Genomic DNA, 22025 nt, shown 5'->3' on the forward strand with positions numbered 1-22025 from the left:
CTAATTTTAATCAAACAGGTTTATAGTGCAAATACACTGGCATTTATAAGAATTGTTCATATTACAAAACAGCACTGGAATAAATCTTCATTTTAATGTGCCTCAGTTAAAGCTTATTTAGGATACCATGCACATTGAAATTTATTAGGAAACACTTGATTTCTATACTTTTGTTCCTTACAATGAAAATCCAAATAGTTGCTATTTTTAACAAGTTGGCTCACTACACTATTTTAGGATGCTATTAACAACAGGTTTCCCTGAAGTGGAATGTACAGAGTTTACAGCATGGCTTTCACTTCCATACACTGAAGCATGAGGATTACTTTAAAATATATTACTTTCAGTTCCATTAAACACCTTCAAACATTGTGTGTAGGGCTACACAACAGGCATTTCCCAAAAACTTTTAACAGCACAGCTGTAGTAGATTAATAGTAAAGCTAGCTAGCTTGGAATTTAAACACAGCAAAATAGACATAGTTTAGATCTTGCATCAAGCATTAGGCAAGGTAGCAGCTTTCTACCCACTGTATGTTGCTGGAGAAAGAGCGCTTCAGCTATAACTCCAAGAAGAAATACAGAACATTTGGCTTTCAGCAAAGAGGAGCTTTGTTTCTGTTCCTGTCTTTCAATTGAAGTCCCGATTGGTAAGGACAAGTGGAGCTACTAAGGTCCAGACATAAAGAGCAAGACAGACCCAGCTCGAGGAGATCTTCACCCAGACGGCTGGCCATTTGCTTGTCATAGTTTTGAAGTCGGCATCAGGGCTGTGCAATGAATACAACAGGTTAAATTGAGCCACGATGAAAGCTTCAATAAGGTTAGAAACAAACAGAATTCCTAGCGCTGTTTTTTTAACCACTCGGCTGAGCAGAAAAGCAGTGACAGGCCATGATACTGGCCTGAACTGCATGAATAGGGGAGGGGGAATACGCTATTTTGGCTCCCCCTCCCCAATCTTCCTGGGAGGGGTCATTTTAGGTTATGGTGGTAGGGATCCCATTCCATGGCTGGAAATCTTCCATGGGAGCCAAGCTACTGTTTACAGACTATACTTCGCCAATACAGCTTCTATATGCACACTTAAAGAGTATTCCTGTGAGCCAGAACAAACCTTACAAGTCTTTTCCTTGCATTGCTATTTTAAGATGAAGAAGAAGATATTGGATTTATATCCTGCCCTCCACTCTGAAGAGTCTGAGCGGCTCACAATCTCCTTTACCTTCCTCCCCCACAGCAGACACCCTGTGAGGTGGGTGGGGCTGGAGAGGGCTCTCACAGCAGCTGCCCTTTCAAGGACAACTCCTGTGATAGCTATGGCTGACCCAAGGCCATGCTAGCAGGTGCAAGTGGAGGAGTGGGGAATCAAACCTGGTTCTCCCAGATAAGAGTCCGCACACTTAACCACTACACCAAACTGGCTCAGGAGTTGTTTAAGAACCAATGAAAGACATTCTTTCACCTGGTCTCAGAGGGGGTCAAGGGAACTTCCACAGCCTCCAACACTGGGGGCAGGGTCAACATTCTTAATGAGATCAGGCACAGCTCAGCCATATGGGTAAGCTATGAATAAAGCCCTAAGAAACAACAATTTCCTTCCATGCCCATGTGAACAGGCAGGGAACGAACCACTTTAAAGGGAAGTTGCAAAAAATTCAAGTTAAGATATATTAAAACAGTCTGGAGGAAAGCCAGTTAACAGAGGCAAGGGGGCTCACTGAAAACATGCAAGTTACAGACCAAGCTGGTTGCAGTGGAACAGTTCTAATGTCACTTCCAAGTAGTCTCCCATAGTACTTATTGAAATGTTTTTTTGGCCTCACAGAAGGGGGACTGTAAGAGAACTTTAGGCCACTGACATGCATCTCTAAATAGGAATGCCCAACAAGTGATGGCATCTCTGATTCCCAAGTAAGAACAAGGCTGATCCGTGAATCTCATTCCAAATTCTTGCACAGCACTTCCTGTACTCCAGCATTTCTTACTTCACGGGAGAAGGATGGCAGTTCTGATCTGCAATTTGAGGCAACATATAGGGAAGCCTGCATTGCTAGCTACAAGTCATCAGCTCAGCTATGTGGCTAAGTCTTCATTTCTCTCAAGCCCAGCCACCCTCTCCAGCTCCCAAGGATTTTATTGCAGGATTGTTCCAGAGATCACTGAGCATGCCTGAAATCATTTGACGCAATTAGAGGCACGGAACCTTATCTAAACTGCTAGTTTACAGACACTTCCACTCCTCCTTGAGCTTATGAAACCAATGTACAAAATAGTGAAAATACAAGAATCTCCTATTAAAATCCCCCCCCCCCCGGATACACCTACCTATACCAATTGGTAAGAGTCATCATGATATACAAGGAGGCGAGAAACAGCATGAAGTGGAAGAAGGCATAGCTGTACTGCACTCCTTCCTTTTCATTATCTGTGACACGCCGAACTTCTCCGTCTTCGACGTCACCAGCAGCACCTGCGGCATCATCCAAGATGACGCTGTCACTTGCAGAGAGGGTCAGCTTGTTCACCTGGCTGTTGCTAGAGGATCGAATGCTGCCAAACCATTCAAGATAGATAGATACAAAATTTCAAATCTGCAAATAGCAAAGCTGCAACTAGTCACAGACCAGTTTGTGTGGCCTTCTTGAAAGCATTCATAAACTCCTTGAGGTCTAACCCCCACCCCACATATGTACCATATGATAATAAATTTTTATTTATTCCCCGCCCTCCCCGCCGAAGAAGGCTCAGAGAATGGTTTAAAGGTACACAATGCAATTCCACTGCTGACTATAAGGACATCTGGCTATATAAGCTGCCTGGAAGTGAACCATATGTCAGCAGAAAACTCAGTTGCAAATTTAAGAACCTGTCAGCTGATGAAGACTGTAAAAATATTAATTCTCTCACCAACTGGAAACAGCTGCATCTGCAAAACTAGCATTTAACAGTGAACTGTGGGGAGGGGAGGTGGATTAAAAATACATGCATCACTTTCAGTTTACTTTGAGTACTGTTTACAACATATTTCACCAACATTCCTTGAGCCTTGGATTGTTAAAAAGCAGCCTTCTGTCCTCTTAAATTAAGAGAAATTGAAAAACAGAGGTGGCATGTCTCTGTTCAATACAAGCTAGGAAAACTTCCATGCACTTGACAGACTGCCGCAAGCACACACTGATGCTACAAAAAGGATCTGTTTACTTGCAGTTTAGCAAGCTTGCTTCTCAGATCTCACCTGGAGTACAAGAGACAAAGCACAAAGATAATAAGTCCCACAATGCTTTGCGCATCCCACCACTGCAAGGCTTTTTGTGGTGCAGGAGTCGGAGGAAGAGAAGCGGCAGTGGCATTCGCTGGGCCTGCGGTAGGGGAGGCTATTTGGGTGATGAGGTCCAAGAGGCTTGGGTTACAGCTGCGATCTGAAAGATAATCCCAGAGATAAAGCACAAAACCCAAACTGTCTCTCAGCATTCTTAAACACAGGCTTCGGGAACAGCCACTGCCAGAAATGTATGTTGCCTATAACTGGTGCGACCCTGAAGATTTGTTTCCACTGAAAACCATCTATGAGCAGGTACTTCTGATATTAGTTCAAATACTACATAGTGAGTTTGTATGCTACATAGTGAGTTTGTATGCTCTTAGGAAAAGCATATATGTGAAGTAAATGCAGAGTGCAACCAGGGTTGCCAACCTCCACGTGGTATACCAAAAAGCACAAAAATTCTCGCACAGATTTTCTCCGTGCCGGATGCTGTGTGTAAATTATCAGCTGTGAATTGGTGGGAGACGCCTCTCTGAGGAAGGTCGTCCGAAACAGTGACAAAGGCGCGTCGCTATCAGAGGCTTTCTCTATCCCCACTTTTCTAAAATCATTCAAGTGGAACGAAGCTTTAAAAGTGCAATATGAAATTCCAATGGATAAATCTACAAAAGAAAATAGGAAGTTTCTCTACATTGCACTTTTGCAAACACTGGCACTTCAATTCGTCTGCAGGAGCAGCAGAATTGTTCTTTAGCATCTGAAGTCGGAAACTGACATGCATGTTTAACAGAGACTTTAAAATTCAACCTTTGTTCTCACATTATTGGAGAATGGATTTTGTATATTTAGTGCATTGCTTAATATGAACTGTTGCCAAATATAACTCTTATGAATTGCTTTTTCAAGTATTGAGTGTTTTTGTTTAAAAATATGAGAATTTTTGTTCATTAATTGGCCACGATTTTTGTGCTTTTTGGTATACCCTTCATTGTGGCACTCTAGAGTTGCCAGCCTCCAGGTGGTGGCTGGAGATCTCCTGTGATGACAACTGACCTCTAAGTGACAGAGATCATTTCACCTGAAGAAAATGGCTGCTTCTCCCAATCTCCCCTCCTCAGGCTCCATTTCAAAAATCTCCAGGTATTTCCCAACCCAGAGCTGGCGACACTCTTGCAACTGATCCACGATTCCCCTCACACTACTGTTCCTTGCCCCCATATTGTTCAGCGTTGACATTAAAGTCCACACTGCTCCAATTCCCCAGATCCTCCCCAAATTTGTAGAGGTTTCAACCATTTCTTCCATTGCCACTGTCATTCTGAAGCAGCCACAATAAGCAGCACATCCAAACACTTACCAGGCTCGTTGGACATGGCAGACCAAGTGAGGAACATGGTGTAAAGTGTAATGATGGAGGACTGGAGGAGGCCCGAACGAGGCTGGTGTTCCTGTTTAAACACACAAAGTGATTAATCAGACAGAAGCACTCTCTAGTGCTTTATCAGTGGCACCTAAACTAGGGCGCGCGTGCGCACACACGGTTGCCTTATACTGAATCATATCTTTGGTCCAACAGACTTGCTAGTTGTTTTATTCTAAAGCCCTGCCTCTGTTTTCTTCAGAATTTTCCTACAAGCTTCTTAAAGGCTGGACATAAAACAAAGCATCAAACGTGTGGCAAAAAGCAATACTCAAAACAGCGTTCATCCAGGTCTCCTAGCCTACATATACTAACTTAATGAACAATGCTGTTCAGCCTCCAAAAGACTGATTTCAAGATTGCCAACCCTGCTGATACCTGTTCTCAGGGTCCTTCACAGCACTCCTGCCTATTCAGAAGTCCTATACAGCCAGCTACAACCCACCCTTTGACAAGACAATGGCTGTGTCTCAAGGCAGCTTTCCATACAAGGTTTTTTTTAAAAAGGATATACTATATTTCAGTTATTTGTACCCCAATGTCAATGAAACAACAGGTTGCATGATCAGCAGGGGAAGAAGCCGGGAAGACTGTGACAGCTGGCTAGAAGTAGCTAGGCAGGATGTCTGCTGAGTTTATTTCCCCTCTGTTTACTAGTACTTAAATCTGGGCATGGCAGGGCACTTCTGTCTCACTCCCTGTAGATTGTAGCCTGGAGCCCAGGTTAAGAGACCTTAATAGATGAGGACATGTTCAAATAATGCAACTTAAACTGTATTTTTCTGTAAATCTCTTTGTAGAGAAAAGAAGCATACATACGAAGCTACATTATAGACAGTCAGACCTTTGGTCTATCAAGGTCAGTACTGTCTGCTGTGACTGGCAGTGGCTCTCCGGGTTTCTTCATATCACCAGCTACCTGATCTTTTCAGCACAAGGTACTGGGAGTAGAACCTGGGACCTTCTGTGTGCAAAGCAGGATGCTCTGCCACCGAGCCACAGGACCTCCCAGTACAACACAAATGCCTCAAACAAAAACAAGCAGCTCTGTTAGATTACATGATTGCTCCATCAATAAAACCATACATTTCAGAGCTGCACAACTGGCTCAACTGAGGTTTCTGAGCTCTTTGGTAGAGAAGGAAATAAGCTTTTTAAGCAAGACTGGAACCTATCTAAGATGCCAGAGAGAAATGCTCCCTGCTCTATCTAGGAATCATGCTGATGACATCTACATTAAGATGGCCATACATGCTTAAAAGCTGTGTTGCACTGGCTGCAGCAGAGACAAAGGGGTGCTTTGCTGGGATTCCTTCAGAACAACGTGGCTGTGACTGCTCCTTGCCAATGGGTGATTTGTTACTGCATGTTCTTCTTCACTGTTCTACACAGACTGTCACCAGAGATAAATTTATTGTGTATCATTGTTAAAATATTCATCCACTTCTGATAACCCACAAATTAAGACACTTTCTAAGTCACTTTTGTAAAGCCTGTACAGTTGATTTGGCTAAATTCTTCTTTACTGTTTTTCATTCTTAAAATATTTTTTCTTAAGTGTTTGTCTATGGGCTGTTAAAACCCGAATATATAAAAAAGTTAAAAATACGGCAGCATATAATTTTTTTTAAAAGCATTTGAAGAGGAACCCTATTGCCAAATGCAGCCTACCTGGACCTTGGGAAGGATTGAGATGATGGAGACCGCAATGCACAGGAGCATATTAAAGCTGATGAAAAACTTGTTTTCAGGGCAGATTTCAGATTTTGTGTAGAAGACATAGAACAGCACAACAGCAGTGAGAGACAGGATGTAGTTTATGGCTGTACATGACAGCAAAGCTGAAGAGAAAATACACAAAAATCACAACATGAAAATGTGCACTGACAAAAAGTACACAGGTTAAATTTCAGTCTTATCTCCTAAGGGGTCTGGCTAATTTCGTGTTAGCCCCTCTCCCCTATGCAAAACTGAGCACCGCTACCTCACTTTACATGGTAATAAACAAGCTCTGCGTGAAATCATAAAGAATATCTTCAAAGCACGTCCTCAACTGGCTGATTCCAGAACTTTGGAACATCAACAGAGCCATCATGAGCAGAGTTAAACCCTGCTAAGCCCATTCACTCCAATAGATCTGGATGCACATAACTCTGCTTAGGGCATTGCAGTGACTATTTCAAGTACTTTTCAGTCATGTAAGTATCTTAAGCACTGTCTTAACCAAAGAGGACGCCTAAAACAAACTATATTCTCAAACACAAGGAGATAGTTGGCAAAGTGTTAGTGGTCAGACACATACTCTGGCAGAGTGGCACTTTATAGCTTATAGAGGCAGAGACTCCTCTCCATACATCACCCCAATATCTAAAGGGCACTGCTTGGGCCAAAGGTGGACCAAGATGGATGCTAGCCAGGCATCAGCCTGGGAAAACCATTTTAAAATGTGAGTCAGAGCAGCTGGCTGTCTACTACCCCTTCCTTGCCCTGGTAAGATGCATGACTTTAGAACACGACTCACTGATTTGCTCAGCATAATCCCATCATCGTCTCAGTCTCACTAAGCAGCAATTAATCAATGCTTAAATCTATTCACCTTACCTATTTCCCTTCCTGTCTGGTACTTGTAGAGCCATCAAACCTTTCTGTCTCCCTCCAGTTAAGCCATTCAGTCATTGTTTCCTGGCAAATGCATCATCCCCTTTACATTTTGCCCTTTAACTGGATTACCCTGCTGGCCCAGCAGTATGTGTGTGTTTTGGATCTCTCCTCACATTCTCTCTTTTCTGTGGGCTGTTCTCTCTAGCTTCCCAAAACGCTGGTCATTTTGCTGCTTCTGCAGACCTCTTCAGGACTGGCAATTATCACCCTTCCCCAAAATCACGTTCTCCCTTTCCTCCCTGGTATTTCTCTTCATTAGCCCTTGTGTGTGTGTTTCTTGTGTGCTTTTTGGTCTTTTTCTTTATAATAAGAACCTTTCCAGTTGAACATCTGCCTGGTTTATTTGAGCGTTCTCTAAAGGAAAAATCCTGGCATATGTAGGTGGAGAATCCCAGTTACCCTCCTCTCGCTCTCTGTCTTTTTTTGTGAATTCCCCCAACTTAATTAGAGACTACCTATTTGGTAAACAAAAGCAGGATTCAAATGAGAGCAGCCTTCCTAACTGCAACACTTAAGCAGCAGGATTTAACCTATTGTATTTGGCTCCAGTGCTGTGAATAAAGTGACTCTATACATTGTATCATTTAGGTTTTATAAAGCTGGCCAATAAAGACAAATTTCATATGAAGCGGCAGATGAATCAGGTTCTAGTTAATGTCTGGCTTTGCACCACTTACCAGCATACCAGCACCTGGCATTTCCCTCCTCCATTTTTTCAACCCAGGATTCATTCCAGGAATGAGCAAAATCGACAAGCAATATTAGCTGGATGAGAATGAAGCAGAAAGCACCAGCAGTGCCAATAGCAAACCATGCTGAAAAGGATAAAGGGTTCTTTGTCAATTACTTGGCATTTGAGAGCCCTGAAAGTCACCCTCCCTTTTCTTGGCATGCAGATGTTCTATACACACCCCTGTTTTTTCCTCCCTCCATTAAAAAACCCTTAAGCTCCTCTTCAAACTCCTTAACTTAAAAAAAAAATGGAAATATGGAGCAAGAGCAGCCAGTTTTCTTTTAATCTGTTTTTGCCATTTTGGTGTGAGAAAAAATTAAGGTTTGGGCTTCTGTGAAGACACCTCCTGAACAACAAACTCTGGGGGAAAGTCAGATACAGAGCAAGTGTGAACTTATAATTAGTTCATGTGTGAAGAACAGTGGGAAAATCTTGCTTCAGATTCTCAGATGTGAAACTTCATCCAACAATTCAGAACCAGAGTCGGAGAAATATGTTCAAAGACTGGGAGGCAGGGGCAGGGAACAGCGCTACAGATTCTAAGTGTTGCAGAATTTGCTCCTAAATGAGCCTAGGCCTTTTTGAGCATCATCATAAATTGATTTAACATCTGTTCTTTGCAGCCTAGTGCTATATTCCTTCAAATAAGCATTGCCCTGCCTATGCCCTTACATATCTGCATAGCTGACATTCCAAGAGACCAAGGATACCAGGCTCCAGTCTAAACATATAGATTATCAGTGTGTATGAGGTGCCTTAGCTCCCTAACCTTGATGAAGAGGCTATCTAGGGCCTATGATCACGGATAATAAGCTAACTTAGGGCAAAGTTCATACAGCCAACATATGAGAGGCTGGGTCTTGTCAAGTTTGTCACATTCCTACTTGACATCTACATCTGATTCTCTAGACTGCAGAAAAGTATATATTGCTTGTGCCTTATTTGTTCGGAGCTGCATGCCAACAACTCCCAGTGATTCTGTGTGGGTCTTGGCAGGCAGAGGGAATATATTCCAATTACATGTATTCGGCACACTCTGAGGTCTTTGTATTGCATATTATGCATTAAGATTTTTCTACTGCCTGTTTCTGAAGTTCATCTAGCCAGTCTCCATCCAGCCCACTGAACTCTGGTGGGGATGGGGTCCCAGAGAACACTCCTGGGCTCAGGAATTCCCCAACACTAAATCAATCTCCTTCACACAGCTGATCATTTGGAGTGTGACATGGCCTGAAACCCTCCCTTTAACTGCTGACCTGCAACCAGGTTTCCGTTTATTTGGTCTGGGAGCAGCAGAAGAAAGAAGGAATTGGAAACATCCCCAATACTCAGTGGAATTCTAACTGGCCTCCCTGCACTGATTTACCATCTTGACTGCTAGAGATCGGGCCAACATTTTTGACAATTTTGACACCTAGGACACTTATGACATCTATGTCCTAATCTTAAAAATGTGCTTACACCATCCACGCTGTTTCATCTGCTTGTTTTATGGTTGAATTTTTAATTGTTCTGTAATGTTGTAATCCATCCTGAGCCCATTATGGGAAAGGGCGGACTATAAATGCACAAAATAAATAAATAAATAGTTCAGAGTCCCAGGGAAATATTGTTTTCCCAGGGCTGAGTCCTTTGGAACCAGGTGCTCTAAGAACACATGCCTCAGGGGCACTGGGGAAACCATCATAGCATTCTGCTAGGTCCCTGGTAGGATGGCCTCCAATGACACCCCTCCCTTTGGTACAGCCTGAAAAGTTCAGTGGGAAGGTAAGAGGCAGGCAGTGAGTTTCCCTTTGGCTCACATTACAATCCACAAGGAAGAACTCAGAGCCACAACACTCACCTAGGATTCAAGGAGACTATAAGCTGCTGTAGCTCACATTCCAAACTAGGCCAAAACCAATTTCTTCCACACTTTTACTTCTCAGGAAAAAATGTGGGACACACAAAGCACAGGGAAACTGGCCTCACTATGTGGCTGGGTGCTACACAAGATCAGCTGACTCAATCAGTTGCACTTAAGCATTTGAATTGTGAACAAAACCAGTGACCTTTATATGCTTCAACATAGATTATGTTTATGTCTGCATTACAACATAGAGAGAACTCAGCCTCTAATATGTAGATCTACGTGTAGATCTATCTCACACCAGGCAGTAATCTTCACGCTAGGTAAAAGCCTCATCTTAAAAGGCATTCCAAAACAGAAAATATTTCACAGCAATTTTTTTCAGTACTCTCAAACTCCCTTACTCCCCATTTTTTCCTACAGAAAAGTAGAACAAAGTCCTCAGGGGCAAAAAACAAACTTCCCTCTCCCCCCCACCCTGGTTTTCACAACTGTCTTCTACAAACTGTCCTGAACATAGTTATGGTTTTTTAAAAAAATATTTCTTTAGCCCCATGTGCATACCTCTTGTGAAAGGCCCCTCGGGAATGTAGAATGCTCCAACCATGATGCCAACAACTGCAGCTATCTTGAAGAACCAAAACCTGTTTTTAAAAAAGCAGGAACATTTCCCCCCCCCCCATAGTAAATTATTTTATGGCCATAAAATGTTTTATTAATAAAAAATACTCAAGCAGCAACATTCATCTGCATACATGCTTTCTCTTGATCCTGTCTGCCAGCAGAGATTCTCCTACTGATCCAGGTCCAAGAGTGACCGTCAGGCTCAAAGTAGAAGGGCTCTCAGGACCTATCCACTTGTCTGGCCTCCAGAAGCCCCAACATCCCCTCTCCCCACTAAGATGTTGTTAGCAAGTTAGGTCACCTCATTACAATTCTAAGAGGGCACTTCTGAGAACAGAAATTTCTTAATGAAGTTTATACTGCCTGAAGCACGCAAGCTGTGTGCTCTGATCAAAGTGGTTCTTGAGAAATTATCTCAAACCTTTCTGCAAAGTGCTTTAAAAACACACAATCATACATAAATTACCTAGAAACAAAGTATGTTAGACAGCTGCAAAGTTGACAATTTCCAAGTGAAGAGTAGGGATCTACAAGTGATTTCAACAGAATAACCACAGTGTCAATGAGAAAATGGACAAAGCAGCAAATAAAAAGCATTTTTCTGTATCTTAGAACTTAGAAAATAATGGCAAGAACTCCAATACTGGCACATGAAGCTCTGGCTACACTAGACATCATATATAGCTGCTAGCATTGCCAGCAGTCCTTGAGAAATGTTTTGTTTTTTGAGGAGTAAATGGGTAGCTGTAGCTTTTCATAGCATGGACATAAAAAGCATCTCTCTGCATTTTTTTCTCTAGGCAGCTGGGAACCCTAACCACAATTGAAGCAGAAGTGAGCATAAACCCAGCTTGTTGCTGGCCTCATGGGCACACCTTGCTCCTCCCCCCTACTTCCTCACACAAAAAGTTAAATCACAGTTCTCTGCATGAAAGGGAAGGAAGGAGAGGTAAGCCCTCCAGTCCAGCAACAAACCAGAGCTGTGGACACTGCAATTATATGTCCTATGGTGATGCAGCCATGCTGTTTATAGGCCTAGCATATAAATTGTGGGAATACTTCCAGGCTTAGCATTTACATAAATGCACCCCAATGTAAAATTTTCTGCACTTGAAAGCAGTGGCTATAATTCTATCATATCTCTGGGAGGTACACTTACATAGTCAATAACCCTGTAATAGGAAAGATACAATCTTTGTTTTAAAAAAAAAGCTCCTTCATAGCTATGCCATTAATTTTCTATGCTTCAACACAGTCTCTGTTTTGGACATTCCTAAGCAAAGCCGAGAACAGGAGGCCAATCCTGAATTTCAGCATACCCATTATGCACAGCAGCTCTTGGATCTTTGCTTGTTTTCACTTGTATCATAAGCAGGGAGAAGAGGAAGAAAAACACGGCCATGGCAAAGCTGATGCGGTAGACTGCCCTGTATCCAACCAAAGCTTCGCAGTGAACAAAGCCCTTCATGTGGGGAAGGCGAGTGTGAAGGCCATCATCACAAAATCCAGGCACCTTAAAGAACAGACCAATAAATAACTCACAGGACCTTGCCAGAGGTAGATCATTTAAAATACAGTTCCCTCTGCAAATATCACAGCCCCAGGCCCAAAAGCCCCAATTCACAGCCTGTTTCCACTACAGAACTGCTCCTGGGTAAATAAAATGACAACTTGCTAAAATCATTTAGCACATTTCTAAAGTCATGCCTACGCATATGTGTTGAGTACTGGATGTGACAGAATAGCCTTGTTTGTTTGTACAACCAACTGGGTGTGTGAATGAAGCAGAGAACAGAGTTTAATTTTAAACTCTGTCATCCTCCACTGTCACTCTAGCCATCTCTCTTGCCTTTTCCTTGCCAATCACCTCTCGGTAAGCCAAGGGGCTACCTGAGCTCTAACATTTGAGAGACAATGACAATAAAGCACTGATGACTACACTGATACAGGACTACAGCAGTATCTCCAAAGCATGGATTACACTACTCTTAGGAAACTGAAGCACCCTGAAGAAAGAGGTTTTGAAAAACTACTGAAGAAGCCAACTGTACTCCAGCATAATACTTCCCTTAAAACAGTGAAAAATGGACTAAGCCTGGAATGTTGCTCTTGGACATCAGCCTAGAACACTGGAATACAAGCCCAAAGTCAAACCAAGAGGTGGCTTGCTACAGGGTAACAGAAATACCATCTCTTCTTCCCTTTTTTGCCTTTATTGCATACCAAACAGTAAGCACAAAATGAGACCCTCATAGTTCTGAAGGGGTATGCAATTTAAATCAATGAAAGAAGACAGAGAAAGAAACAAGAACACCTGCAAATGAATGAGAACGGACTGATTATACGACTGTTCATTACCTTTTTCAGCTGCTCTTCCATGCCTGGCGCCAGCATGATGCAAGCAACAAGAGTGCTCAAGAGAAGCAAGAAGGCATATATAAGACGAGTCACTGTAGAATTCTTGCTGTTGGGACAACAGCGACACAGGAGACATGATGCACCACTGCACAGACATGGAATCTGTAAACAGATACGAATAAGGACATTTTATCGTAAGTGGTAGCATGTGCACACAAACTACACATTACCTATGGAATCCCCATGCGACCACTGCTTCTTCAGGAAGGAATTTCAGCTCATTTAAGAAGGTGATTTTGTAGGCATAGGAGGTTCACAAACATGCAGCAACTTTTCACTTTATTTACTTAGATATTTTATACCCTGCTTTCCTCCCCAATGGGAACCCAAAGCATCTTACACCACTGTTCTGCCCTCCCCCTTAATACTGTCAGTTGCCCATGAGGAAGGATAGGCTGAAAGACTGTTATTAGCCCAAGGTCATCCAATTCATTATTAACTACCCTAGATTCTTTTCACAACAGATTATATGATTTGTTTGCCAATCATTCCCTCCCTAGCTTTACAACATCTAAGTTAACGGCTTACTAACTGAGATTACCTAATTCTCATGCTCTTTTGGTCTACAATTACATTACAGTACAGAACTCTATTCAAATAGAGGTTAATTTGCTTTAGAACAAGTGTTGGTTTTTATACACCACCTTTCCCTACTTTGAGATGTCTCAAAGCTGCTTACAATCACTTTCCCTTCCACTCCCCACAACAGGCACCTTGTGAGGGAGGTGGGGCTGAGAAAGTTCTGCAAGAATTGTGACTGGCCCCAGGTCACCTAGCTGGCTGCATGTGAAGGAGTGGGAAATCAAACCCAGTTCTCTGGAATTAGAGTCCACCACTCTCAACCACGGACACCAGGCTGGCTTTACATTTATTACAATCTGGCTATAAACATTTTCCCACATTATCTGAAATATGTCTGAAAAAATAAGACCTAGGAGATTTACCAAATTCCACCTCCCCTTCCAAAAGTATATTTATGACCCTTATCATGAATAATTTGAAGCAGTCTTCACTGGAATCTGTCACTGATTCACTATGATCAAACAGTTATTTTGTGCAAAAAAAAAAAAACATGTTATGCAGCACTTAGATCTAATAAAGGTTTTGGACAGGTCTCACTATATGCAATTAGATCAGCTGCCTGATTTGCACAACTTGTACAAAATATCAGTGCCAATATAGCTGAGTTGCTTTTATTAAAAACTTAAATCTAAGGAAATTCTACAGATTTTTAAAAAATTCATGCAGAGGATAGCAATGCTATTAATTGAGTATTTAGTAAAAACAATCATGTTGCAGCAGGAGTCCTGGAGCAGGCACCAAAAACCTCCCAGAAAACCCACATTTATCCTACCCAGAAGCATGTATTAGAAAACATATGGGGTAGGAAACAGCAGTCTATGGCTTGGATCCACTAGAGCTGCTTACAAAGTTGAACTTTCTCACTTCCCTTTTCTGGCTGCAGCCAAAAACACACCCTGAAATGCTATTCCTGACTGCAGTGAATCCAAGCTCTGGGAAAACCTCCCAGAGCTGCCCACAAGTTAGACCAGCAAAAACCACAGTGTAGTGGCCAGACCCCTCACCCCTGTACCCACTCAAAGCCCTCCCACACTGTATAAACCTTCTGTTGTTGTTCAGTCACACAGTCGAGTTCGACTCTTTGAGTAAACCTTAGTCGCTATATAAACACACCCACCCCTTCTGCCCCGACTCGTGTCCCCCTCTGTGATCCCCACATAGGGCTTCTCAAAAGCGTCACCCCTTCACTACTGAGGGATGAGCTCTGACTCATAGACGCTCATGCTGGCATTCATGTTGATAGGTCAAGGTGGATGGGGTATCAGTGTGCTGCATGGAGGGACTATGGAAGAGTGTCTCAGCCAAAATGGGGCAGCCCATCAGCCGGGCCATTCTTTGACAGTTTGCAGGGATAAAATGTTTTCCAAAAACTTTTGCTTATCTCTGGCCTTTCCCCATATGGGGACTGAATCAGAACCCTGGTCGGCTTTCCATTGAGTCAAGCCTGTCTTTGAAGTGTTCTCTGCCAGCCCTGTAAGGCTTGTGGTGACTTCAGGGCTGCAGTGGGAGGCCATCAGCCCTCCTGATGGCATGCCTTCTTGGCCCAGTGGGTAGGGTGCTAGTCTTGGGTGTGGGAATTGATCTCTGACTTTTTCCTTTTCAGAGGAGGGGGATATGTGGGTTTGAGCAGATATGGTTGCCTATGAGGCAGTCAATCCCATGCCATGGGGACAGGTATACATCTCCTGTCTGCCAAGTGGGGGGCACCCTTCCCCTATTTATTTATTTATTCGATTTATATCCCGCCCTCCCCACCAAGGCGGGCTCAGTGCAGCTTCAACATAGAATTCAAAACAATAAAGTTAATAAATATTAAAATACATTGAATAATTTACAACAGTTAAAACAAGAAAACAATCTGACAGTTCGGTGCTATTCTCACAACCATTCCTTCACAGTTTTTAGGTACCAGTCAGTTATATGCCAACCGGAAGAGGACCGTCTTACAGGCCTTGTGGAACTGCCCAAGGTTCCGCAAGGCTCTCACCTTTTCCGGTAGCTGGTTCCACCAGCAGGGGGCTGTGATTGAAAAGGCCCTGTTCCCTAGTTGACTTCAGAGGGGCCTCCTTCGGTCCGGGGATTACTAGCAGATTTTGGGAACCAGATCTAAGCACTCTCTGGGGAACATGTGGGAAGAGACGGTCCCTAAGGTAGGTTTGAGCCTACTTTTTCAGATGCATGAAGAGAATTCATACTTTGTGAGGTCTAATCTATGACATTCCTATACAGATACTTTCAGTTTTGCATCAAAATATCTCTAACTAAGCTTCTTATCCAGTGTGGATAAAAATAATTTTTAAACAAAATTTAAATGAGTTTTTAAAAATGCAAATAGTGCTTACCAAATGTCCAAAGTTTCAGCTACATTCAAGAGATAATGTAATATTCAAAATGAAATCTGAACTTTATGCAAACGTAATCTCTTAAAACTGAACTTATGACTGACTTTCTTATGAAAGGCTGCTTTCTTTGTAAAGAAATCTGTGGGCAAAACCGCTTTGTTACCAGACATTGCAACAGTTTGAACATTTATTACAGCTTGATCCTGGGGAGTCACAGACTGGCACCCACTGATCCATCCAAGTGTCCCTCGACTTCAGCTTTACACTGTGCTTTCACTGTAAATGTTTCTACCAAAAATTGTTTGTCTTGTGGAACTCACTAGTGCTCCCAGTGTAACTACCAGCCCATGCTTCTTGTTTAGTTATTTGCTTTTATGGGGTGCAACAAAGTGTAGAAATTATATGATGAAGAGCAAAGGAACAGAGTGTAGGGCTTACCTGCACACGTCAAACAATGAGTGGACTAAACCTTCAGGTAGCAAAATGGACTGCATAACTCCGTACAAATAGAAAACTGACACTCTATTTACACAGAGTTTAACACAAGTGAGCATTCCAAAATGTGATTTTAGATAATTCTTCCTTCACTCACAGTCTGAAGTGATGCACTCCATTCTCCCAACCTCAATCCTAACTCCTTCTCCTACGTGTATAAACTGGATCCAAGTTAGGAGAGGTTCTGTGGACCCAGAGAAACCACATTTTAGGGGGTATTTGGAGCTGTAGTTGGAGGTGAGAAAAGTCACACTCTGCAGACTGAAAACCCTTCTGTTCCTATGCTCTAATGGATCCAATCACCACAACAGAAAGGAATACTTGAAAAGCAGCACTTGCTAGCATGGGATGCAAGTTGTACCAGTGATACCTTTATTTGAACCATACACGATAAATTTCAGATTCTTGCAACCCTAGTCCTATTATACTGCTTATCAGATGTTCTGTGCTTCTAATAGTAGTGTAATCCCCCTTAAGTCTCAATGAGAAAGGCAGCCAATAAATCACATTAAAAGCTATCTGAAAATAAGCATTTTTCTATACTAGTCTTTTCTATACTAGTAAAAAAAATAAGCATTTTAAAAATGCTCCGTGTACTCTGAGACACTATTCAGGGCTCTATTCTACCTCAAATCAGTATGTTTTTATTGCTCACTAATGCATTAGAATTTGCTAAAAAGTATCCCGTTCATTTTAAACGGACCTTTTTTACGTGATGATTTTGAACCATTAAATGATACCTATTCCAAAGCACTACTCCTTAAATAATAGATTAAGATTTAGAATGTGGCAGAAAGAGAAAAACTGACAGTATATTCGGCTAAGAAATGGAAGAGGGGTGATCAGACTAGTTCAAAAGTCTGAAAACTTTTTGTTGATTTTTGTTTAAAAGGCTTGATTTAAATTTGTATACTTCTAATGCATTTAATATTGTTTGAGATGCGAGAGCCTTTGTGTGCAATGTTCTTTATTTAAAAATCTATCTTTCTCTTAACCTACAATTTTTTTCTCTTTCACGTTTTGCTTACCGAGAATTCCACTACTACCATCTGAAATATCACCCTACTTTCCTCTAAATGACAACGAATATTATTTATAAAGAGTAACCATATCCCCCCACCCTCAGCCTCCACTTCTCGAGGCTGAACAACCCCAGTGAGCCCAACCTTTCTTCATAAGGCTTAATCTCCAAACCCCTAACTACCCTCATTGCTCTCCTCTGCACCCAAGCTATTTAATGTCTTTCCTATAAAAAGGCCTCCAGAACTGGACACAAGACTCCAAGTGGTACTATCACATCTCATGTTAGACACTATGCATCTACTGATACATCCTAAGATCGAATTTGCCTTCTTTGCTGCGTCACAGTGTCTACACATACTCAATTTGCAATCCACCAAAACCCCAAGATCCCATTCACACATAGAATCAGAGTTGGAAGGTACCTCCAGGGTCATCTAGTCCAATCCCCTGCACAATGCAGGAAACTCACAAATACCTCCCCCTAAATTCACAGAGCCTTTACTGCTGTCAGATGGCCATCTAACCTCTGTTTAAAAACCTCAAAGGAAGGAGAGCCCACCACCTCCCAAGGAAGCCTGTTCCACTGAGGAATTGCTCTAATGGTCAGGAAGTTCTATATGCTACTACCCAGAACAGTATCCCCCACTCAGTATGCACGCATAACATTTTTACTACCCAGATGCAAATTTTCCATCTTGTTCATATTTACCCATTTTTCCAATGTATCCCAGTCTGACTGTATTTTGTCTCTTCCAGAGTGTTCAGTATCCCACCTAATTTGGTGTCATCTTCAAACTTAATGAGTAGCCCCTTCATGTCATCTAGATCTTTGATGAAAACATTAAAAAGCACCAGGCCCAAAACTGAGCTTTTGTTTTTTTTCTAGGCCAGTTGCCAGGGGTGTGTGTAGTGGTGGAGATTATAACTTTGAGACTGCCCATTTTGACTGATACTGTAGCAATTCACTTCAGGAACATAAGTGTATTGTTAGAAGTGGAAAAATTTTCCACTTAGAACTGTATAGCACTATGGGAAAAATTTCTAGGGCAAAACAGCAATTTAAATTGAGACCACAATACCATTCCCAAACATCAAAACCCTGATGTGGCTGCTTCAGTCACACACATTCCAAAGTTGTTCCCACTCACAGAGGAAGAAGAAGCAGGGAGCCAATCAGAGGCATAGCAGTACGCAGGGGCACTGAGGAGATTACAGCAGCCTTCAACTATACTCATTTCTCATGGTATACTTGGAGTTCTATTACACAGAGCAGTTTGGAAATTGCCCAAGTGGCCACTGTATCACTGCTGTAATGTGCATGCCTGGACTGTGTTATTCATTTGCACATGCTTTCAAAACTCAGATTCCATGCTTATCTACCTCAGTCAGAGTAAATACACACTCCATCTACACATGCAGGGATACAAGGGAGCTCAATACCTTCTGTCCACACACTCAAGATAGTGATAACTCCAAAGGGGAAAGAAAAAGACAGCAGCATCTTTAAAGAAATAAAGCAAGTGCATCAGACAGTCGTAAATGGCCCTGAGACAGTGACAATTTAAGAAAAGTAGCATACCTTCATACAGCTGCTGCAAGGGGACCTGCTTTCTAAACTATTACCATAATGTTGGTGGTAGTTCAGAAGATGTTTGCTAAATGTGAATGTGCTTTTCCCTTTCAATAATAAAAATCATACTTCAGATTCAGATGAATTTCAGCAGGATCCTTAGCACAACACAAAAGCACTCAAGTGGACACATTAATAAACCCTGAATCCTTAAGTAAAAGCTGAAACAAGAAAAATATGAAGGGACCCTTTGTTCCCACTAATGATGCACGCTCCCTCTTATACGCAAAGATTACTCTTCTTTACCAAATCAATGTACAGTAACCTATTCAAATAACCTAACAAAATTAGAGAAAGAGGGGCACAACAGAAGACCTGCTAGCGAAACGCAGATCCAGATCCGTGGGACTAGCTTTATATCATAAAGAGTAAGGGTTCTAAACCTGATCAGCTAATGTGCTAGTGAGCTAGCTATGACTCAGCTGTCATTTCCTGGCTAGGCATCAACATCATTCCTGGAATGGAAGTCACTAGAAAAGGAGAAAAGAAAGAAAATGAGTCTAGAGGGAAACCCTCCCAACACTGGGCAGAGGAGGAAGAGAAGTCACAGGAAGCCCAGCTCCATAATACAGCATCTGATTTTCAGGCAGCTTCAATTCCCTCTATCTCCAATTAGGAGATTACGTTGCAGCTGATGTGAAAGGCTCCCAACTGAGTCTTTGGACAGATGCTGCCAGCAAGAGTTGACACTGCTGACTTTGCTATGATCTTGTATAGGGCAACTTTATATATTCAAGAGAACTAAGCAAACAAGATCACACAAAACCTTCTTTTGCTTTTTCACCTGAGTAACTCTACCAACTTCCCTAGATGAGAAAACAACAACAAATCAGTGTTGCTCTGGCAGGAGCCCAATACCCCTAATTAACATAAGAGAGCCCTGATGAGTTAGACCAGTGGTCCATTTAGCCCAGCTTCCTGCTTCAAATAATGCCAAACAATTTGTCCTGGAAAGGCAACCAAGCAAAGCATGAAGAGAGGCAGACTTCCCCTTCGTTCCTTGCAGATATCTGCTATTCAGAGGTAACCTGCCCCTGAACACGGAGGCTCCACTGGCGATACAAAAACCGATTCCTCAAGAAAAGAATTATCACCCTATAAAAACGGACCACAGGATCTTCACGATAATGCCGCACGAGCGGGCTCCGAGTCTCTCACCCACCACATACCCTACTTCCCCGGAGGCAAAAGAAGGGGCCCACCCACCGAACAGGGCTTAACCCGCACCCAACCCGGAAGCCTCTGCCGGCTGGGCCACCTCAACCCAGGCGAGGCCGTTGTTCCCCGGACTCACCCAGCTGGCCAGAGAACAGACTCCCAGCACGGCCCCCATGGCGGCAGCGCAGCCCCTCCGCTCACGGGAGCGCCTTCGCCTCCTCGCCCCCTCTTCTCCCTTCCCAGCCGCCTCGCGCCGTCGCGGCTATTGTTGTTGTTATTGTCCCTACCAGTCTTGAGCGCCGCGCTCTGGCAGCCGGCCAGGGCCGATCATGAGGGGGAGGAGGAGGCGGAGTCTAAAGAGCCGGCCAATGAGGCGGCACAGTCAAAAATGCCACGAGGTGAGAAGAAGGAAAAGTGGAGGCAGAGGAGGAGGAGGAAGCGGTAGCAAGGAGGATGCTTAGTGACGTCATTGAAGCTGAAGGCGCTGATTGGACAGGAACTTTTATGAAGTGGCTGTGTCCTAATCGTTTACGGTACGGGGCAGTTTAGTGGGAGGCATGTTTGAAGGAGGGGTTCCGGTTCTCCCGAGGCAAGGCGTCACCGGCACTGCCGGGAGCGATTGCCATAGCAACAGCCCTTCTGCAGTACTAATGGGACCGCGGCTTCTGTTTAATGTCACTGCTTGACAGCGGCTCCGTCATTTACATATCAATGTACCGTATGTCCCCCTTTTTCGTGCGTTCATTAAACTTGGTTCTTCTAAGAAAAACCTCGTGCCGCCAGGAGTGAGATTTCTCCCACCCCCTTTACAAAAAATAGTGGGGGATAGGAGCTAGCAATACTAACTGGATTTGGATTATAGAACATAGCAATAACATTTTTAAAATGGCTTCAGTATTGAAATCGTACTCCCTCCTCCGCGCTAATGTGTTATACAAGAAGGCAGCCGGAACTGCGTTCCTGCTCAAAAAAAGCCCTGGTTATAATAAAAACGTTCTAAATGTTAAAAGTAGGAAACAGTGTTAAGAAAGCCTGATAGTTACCCTGGAGAGCTTGTTTCCCCTAGTCGGAAAACATAATATGCATACTCAAAACTTCCCTCTTCCGTGTTCCAGGGGCCAGGCTGAAGTTAAACCCTGTTTCAAGTTAAGCTTTTAAAAAATTGCTTCTTGTTGTTGTTTCAGTATGAGTATAGAGCTAGGTTTTAAGCTTTTGATCATTGTAAATTCCAAAAAAATGGCAAGATTCTAGAATGATGAGTCTGATGTAAAGAAATTCAGTGTACCCACTGAAAATGACTAATATAATGGATTGTACGAATATAGTAATTCCTTTTTTAATGCATATTGAGATTCATATTTACTGTTGGGACTGATTTTTTCAAAATCATGTAAATCTTTGTGACTTCCCAGTTCCTCCTGAAATACAATCATTTTCTTCTAATTTCTTTAACAGACTAGTGTCAAAGGAAGGGCAAAGATCAGCCTTAAATATTCATGGAATTTCAGGAATATAAACTATCAATTCATGGCCTATGTTTCTTCAGATGTAAGTACAAAACTGTTATGTATTGGGACTGGAACTTGCCTTAAGGTTCTACCAGAGACTTTGCTGAGCTTGAGGCTCCATAAAAATAGCCACCTGGACTATGAGAGCAGGCCAATCAGGAGTCATTGAGCCAGTCCATATACCTATAGTTTTAATTTAATTTAATTTTCCGATTTATACCCTGTCTTATCCCGCAAGTGAGCTCTGGGCGGCTTACAACATTAAAAAACCTTACCAAAACATTAAACGACATACAAACTAAATAATATCATAA

At 42.6% G+C, this 22025-nt stretch overlaps 1 protein-coding gene across 1 annotated transcript; it reads right to left on the bottom strand.

The window, feature by feature from the left end:
* Positions 1-4: 4 nt before the first annotated feature.
* On the bottom strand, positions 5-20606 carry SERINC3 (serine incorporator 3). Its single transcript, XM_060230875.1, has 10 exons — positions 20340-20606; positions 12914-13075; positions 11875-12068; positions 10496-10575; positions 8027-8164; positions 6360-6529; positions 4626-4716; positions 3239-3422; positions 2329-2553; positions 5-770 (listed from the first exon to the last, which is right to left on the bottom strand). Exons 1-10 carry the CDS (start codon positions 20376-20378, stop codon positions 632-634), a joined length of 1422 nt encoding a protein of 473 aa, XP_060086858.1. The 5' UTR covers positions 20379-20606; the 3' UTR covers positions 5-631.
* Between the last annotated feature and the right edge of the window lie 1419 nt (positions 20607-22025).

Source organism: Heteronotia binoei, chromosome 2, assembly GCF_032191835.1.
Source record: "Heteronotia binoei isolate CCM8104 ecotype False Entrance Well chromosome 2, APGP_CSIRO_Hbin_v1, whole genome shotgun sequence".
NCBI classification, from domain to species: Eukaryota; Metazoa; Chordata; class Lepidosauria; order Squamata; family Gekkonidae; genus Heteronotia; species Heteronotia binoei.

What these genes read in the sequence shown, in the direction of transcription:
- SERINC3 (XM_060230875.1), bottom strand. Translation starts at nt 20,378, where the DNA reads ATGGGGGCCGTGCTGGGAGTCTGTTCTCTGGCCAGCTGG. An exon ending in CGAGGGGCCTTTCACAAGAG is followed by an intron (nt 8,165 to 10,495) that starts GTATGCACATGG and finishes TATCCTTTTCAG; the next exon opens with CATGGTTTGCTATTGGCACT. An exon ending in TGCCAGGTGCTGGTATGCTG is followed by an intron (nt 6,530 to 8,026) that starts GTAAGTGGTGCA and finishes TTTTCTCTTCAG; the next exon opens with CTTTGCTGTCATGTACAGCC.